Source organism: Syzygium oleosum, unplaced genomic scaffold (genome assembly GCF_021117445.2).
Source record: "Syzygium oleosum isolate NSW1041296 unplaced genomic scaffold, Sole_v2.1 Sole_v2.04, whole genome shotgun sequence".
Classification (NCBI taxonomy): Eukaryota; Viridiplantae; Streptophyta; class Magnoliopsida; order Myrtales; family Myrtaceae; genus Syzygium; species Syzygium oleosum.
In genome coordinates, this window is record NW_026607488.1 from 1773758 (window position 1) to 1779010 (window position 5253).

The 5253-nt window shown below is 41.0% G+C and overlaps 1 protein-coding gene across 1 annotated transcript; it reads left to right on the plus strand.

Moving 5' to 3' along the window:
- The first annotated feature begins 1294 nt into the window (after positions 1 to 1294).
- Positions 1295 to 2211, plus strand: LOC115693623 (germin-like protein subfamily 3 member 3). Its single transcript, XM_030620643.2, has one exon. The coding sequence runs from the start codon at positions 1363 to 1365 to the stop codon at positions 1996 to 1998; it is 636 nt and encodes a 211-aa protein (XP_030476503.1). The 5' UTR covers positions 1295 to 1362; the 3' UTR covers positions 1999 to 2211.
- Positions 2212 to 5253: the final 3042 nt, after the last annotated feature.

The following is a 5253-nucleotide window of genomic DNA, read 5'->3' on the forward strand; positions in this document are numbered from 1 at the left end:
TCATGTATGTCCTCTTATGCCCTCATATCTCTCCTCCCATGTGCTCATGGACCACCTTCTTGATTCTCTTGAGATTACTATATTCGGATGCTCCTATAACTTCATATAATTCAAATTCCTCTTTTCTTTCAAGTTAAATAAGATTTGGTAAAAGATACTTAGAAGCACTCCAATAATGTAGAGTGAAATTCGCCCCTTTGAGATGAGCAGTGTCATTTATTTGTCCTGGTAATTCCTACAGTTCCTATAGTTAGATCAAATGCTCAAGCGATTATTCCAAAGTTTTAAGAGCCATGTTTTCTTCGATTTCTGATTGCTACGAACTTACTCCAACCCCTCTCTGATTAGTGAATTACATGTCTAAATACCGCATGCAAGTTTAAGAAGCACAAAATGCATTACAAAAAAGATTTAAAAAAAAAAGCAGCCCCCGCTTCATATTGAAGGATCTCAAGCCATGGTAAGTGACAAGCAATGCACTAAATTTAATTACTGGCTTATCGACGATGTAGCTCTCAATTGTAGCTAAGTAAACTTCTTCAAATATAACTCATAAACATTCTAGAGTAGATTGACCATTCTTTGTCACTTTAAAAATAAGTTGTGGATATGCCCAGTAGCTCTATAGTCCCTATCATATACAGGTCGGTTGCAACCAGTAATTTCAAAAGGCTTGGTGTCCGGAAAGACATTGTACTTCATGTATATTTTTCTTTATGCTATCACTGCTGATATGATCACAGGTGTACCTTCACAGTATTCTTACCATATGATCTCGATTGTTATAAGCTCGAAAAGAAATGATGGATACAGAGAAGTTCCTTTTTATTCAGCGATGCTCTTCAATTTCCACAGAGCAAACACATAGTTATCTCTGTTGTAAATTTGAAAACCAAATTAAACAACAGCCAAAAACAATGCCAAAGTAGTGTGAACTAGTTATAATACGGTACTTCTAGTGATAATTAGAGGTTTGAACTTTTCATTGAATTCTTCCTAATGAAATGTATTTGAAGTTCATATTCTTCGAAGAGACGAATATTCTTTACCGAAGCCTCAAAATATCAAAAGATATTTTCACATGGTCCTCTATTTCCAAACAAAAAGAACCTTCTTGTTCTTTTCTGCGAAGAGATTACCCTCCGACAAGTATCACGGGTTGCAATTTATCTCTTCCAGCGTACCCATTTCTTGCATTGCCATGCAAGTGAAACCCTGCGTGGGGTCTGTTATCCTCTCAGCGACTCACGATGCCTCAGAATATCCACGATGTGCCACTCTATATATACTTCCCCATGAATCCCTCAAACACACATTCCAAAGGAAATCTTTCTCCCAAGAAATTAAAGAGTTGGCATAAGAATGTCGATACTCCAATCCCTAATTCTGCTCTCCTTCCTCCTCTCCGCCTCCCACGCGGCGGTCCAGGACTTCTGCGTTGGAGACCTCTCAGGCCCTGATACCCCCGCGGGCTACACCTGCAAGAAGGTCTCGGCAGTCACCGTGGACGACTTCGTCTTCTCAGGCCTCGGCATGGCTGGGAACACCTCGAACCTCATCAAGGCTGCGGTGACCCCAGCATTCGTAGCCCAGTTCCCTGGCCTGAATGGGCTCGGCATCTCATTGGCCCGCCTGGACTTGGCCACCGGTGGGGTCATCCCATTGCACACGCACCCGGCCGCCTCAGAGGTCCTCATCGTTCTCCAAGGGACAATCTGTGCCGGGTTCATCTCGTCATCAGCAAACAACGTCTACTTGAAGACCCTCAACAAAGGGGATAGCATGATTTTCCCTCAGGGGCTATTGCACTTCCAATTGAATTCGGGTAAAGGTTCAGCACTTGCCATTGTCAGCTTCAGCAGTCCGAGCCCTGGGCTTCAAATCCTGGACTTTGCTCTGTTCGCTAATAATTTTCCTTCTGAGTTGGTGGAGGCCACCACTTTCCTTGACGATGCTCAGGTTAAGAAGCTTAAGGGTGTTCTTGGTGGCACTGGCTAAGCGGTTCATTTCGTTTCAGTAGATAACCCATCCATTAACAAACACCACCTTTTCAAGCCTCTTCAAAAAAAAAATGAAAATAATAATTCGGCTTATATGGTCGCCGTTAATGGCTTTCTATGGATTTTTCTTGTAAGGTTGTACCTCGGTTGGTTTGTGTGTTGCAGTGAGTCGTTCGAGTGGATATTGATCATTCGTGCTTTTGCTTTCTAACTTGTCATTCTGTTTGAACTTTGGAGCAAAATGCGTCCCTCTCTTCGTCGAATATTGGCTAGATGAATAAAAGCATGTTGCTTCGTCGTTTCCTTGAGATCTATAATGCTCGTCTGCGAATAAATGTACTCAATAAGTCAAGCCATGTAGTAACGTTATCCACCCATTATAGATGTGATTACAGTAAGAATTGGGGTCCTATCCTCATGGGGACAAACGAACATTCGCTGCTGCTTCCAGATAACGACGGCTCATGTCTTGCCGTGTGCTTGACCTAACCAAAGCATCAACTAGTCTTGACGCGTCATGCCAACACGTTCAATACGTATGTTTGGTACTGTACGAGGCCAAGTGGACCAATTCACTGACGCGAACTTTTCTATGCATGACTTGATTAAGTTAAGGAGGATTGTGATGATGGGTGTCCTGCGCAAATTCTATTTTAGAGCCTAGAGTCTTGTCGCCATCACTTGTACCATGAGCAAGTATCGAATGCATCCAGATTATGTGAACCTAGCTCACATCCACCACTAGATCACTGGGTTCCATATGGGACCCACTTCATCCAATGGTACATGTGAAATGGGTTCACGTTTATCGGGCATGATTATTTGTTTGACCATAACTTTATAAAATTTTGTATTCAAGTACTGTTTAAATCCATTTTGGGATTCTCGCAATTCTCATGCCACCGGCAAGCTTGACTCACTCTCGTTAGGTATACGTATTGTTTGGTTTAGATCCTTAGGTTTTAATTTCACTTTGTGTTCTATTTCGTTTGAGACGAACTAGGGTGTCGGGCGAATGATATCTTATTGGAAAGCTTACAATATACTTAGGTGGTCACCGAAGTTTCTGGGTGAGATGAGGTAATTCAAGGAAATGATACTAGCATTTCGATATCAATCCATATGTCAATAAATATAAAAGTGGGTAAAACTCGTATGATGATGACTCACGTGGCACACTACAGCTAGAAAACCTGTAATGTTAGCGGATGTCTAATTTTAGCAAATATCTAAATTTTGCATATCTAATTCTTATGAGGATCCTGATAATAAATTATTACCGATTTAGAAGAAATAAATGTTGCAATAAATTATTTAGGGGCAGCTATTAAGTCAGTCTTAAATTTATTGTGCGGAGGCCAATTCAAACTTAGGCTCCATTCGTTTCGCAGAAAATGTAGCATTTTTGGAAAATATTTTCCAAAAAGCCATTTTCTAGGAAGATGATAGTATTTTCCCGTGTTTAGCCTAAACATGAAAATGAACGAGAAAATATTTTTCGTTGTTCGGTATGGAAAATGTAATTTGATTTTCCTGAGAAATTTTTAATTATATTTTCTGTCTTTTTCTTTTTTTCTCTTTCTTTTCCTTCTTCCTCGGCCGGTCACCGGCCATGACTACTACTGGCGATCGGTTACGGGCAAGGAACGAGCTAGCCTGGCAAGGCTCCACCTCTCTAGATCCGGCGAGCTCGAGGCCTCGCAAGAGTCTAGCGTACGTAGTGGAAAAGGTGGAGGACAAGGTCGACCCGGAGGACAAGTCGCGCAACTTGCTTGGCGAGGTTCAAGCCTCGCTACATCCAGCGAGCTAGGCGAGGCTCGAGCCTCGCCCGAGGTCACTAGAGCCTCGCCGACCTATGGTGACCTCGAGCAAGCTTGTTCTTCGCCTGTGGCCGGTCGCTGGCCATCGCCATGGCCAGCGACTGGCTGAGGAAGAAGCAAAAAGAAAAATGAAGAAAAGAAATAAAGAAATAAAGAAATAAAGAAATTAGAAATTAAAAATTCAATTTTTTAAAAATAAAATAAAATAATTAAAATGAGTGAATGGACGAGAACATTCTTGGTCTCAGTGAAAGAAAAAGGATGAAAATAATTTCCTCTTTATTTTCCCCATTGAAGGAAAATGTTTTCCTTAACTAATTTTTTTTCCTTGAACCGAATGATGGAAAATCCACATAACATATTCCTAGAAGTTGTTTTTCACGAAACGAACGGAGTTTTTAAACTTTTCGATTTTACTAATTGAGTTATTTGACACCTGAATTTCGCCTATAAAAATTAATTCACAAATTAGGGATTATGACATAGATATCCCATGCCCAACCCATTTAAGCTTCAAACTCAATAACACCCTGAGCTTCATCCAACGGAACATGGAATCCTGACGATTTTTCTCTCTCACCCCAACCGAGCATTTCTCCCTCAGTTTTGCTCTCGCAAGCTCCACCGGTAGCCACCGCCAGTTTTCCAGGATGCACATACGCGACGGACAAAGCACAGGCGGAGAGGGAGTTCGGGAATTTTTTTTTTTTTTGAGTTCGAGAAGCTATTTTCTTTCTTGGGTTTCTTCTCCCGCTCGTATTCTCTTTTTGCCACAGATTGTCACCGAGACGCCTGCCATGCGTTTAATCATATGCCTGAGTGAAACCAGTGTAACAATCTTAGAAATGTTCATACATATTGATGTCTGGTTGATCGTTTTGTGTTCAAACTAAGATTTATGTGTTTTATCTTCTCATTATAACTTGGAATTTTGACCCTACAATCCTCGGCCAAAATCCCCACATGCCATGTTTACTTGATCAGGATTATTGTACCTAAATGTATGTCGCCTATTGGATGTTAAATCAAGATTTGTCTGTGCTAGAAGCTTCTCCGTTGATTGATCGCGTTGATATCATCATGCACGAATCGAGTCATTTGTTAACGATTCGAATCAGGATTTCTATTCACTTAGAACCAGCTTGGTCTTAGTTGGTTGATGGTATTTGTCTCGGTGTATGTCCATTTCGAATGCACTCAACTTCTGATGTGCTCACTGTATTGAGATTATACGAATGTGTTGAGTTACAGATTATGTCTATCCTAGGCGCGCTTGATGTTCTTATGTCTTGACAAGTGCAGTCATGTAATCATGTAAGTGATGCTCTGTTTGTTGATTTTTGTTACTAGTCTATGGTCCGTGACTGATAATTCCTGAAAATTGCATTGTGATTGAACTTTTGTATGCTGGAAGTGAATTCATAGTTAGTGCA

What these genes read in the sequence shown, in the direction of transcription:
- LOC115693623 (XM_030620643.2), top strand. Translation starts at nt 1,363, where the DNA reads ATGTCGATACTCCAATCCCTAATTCTGCTCTCCTTCCTCCTCTCCGCC.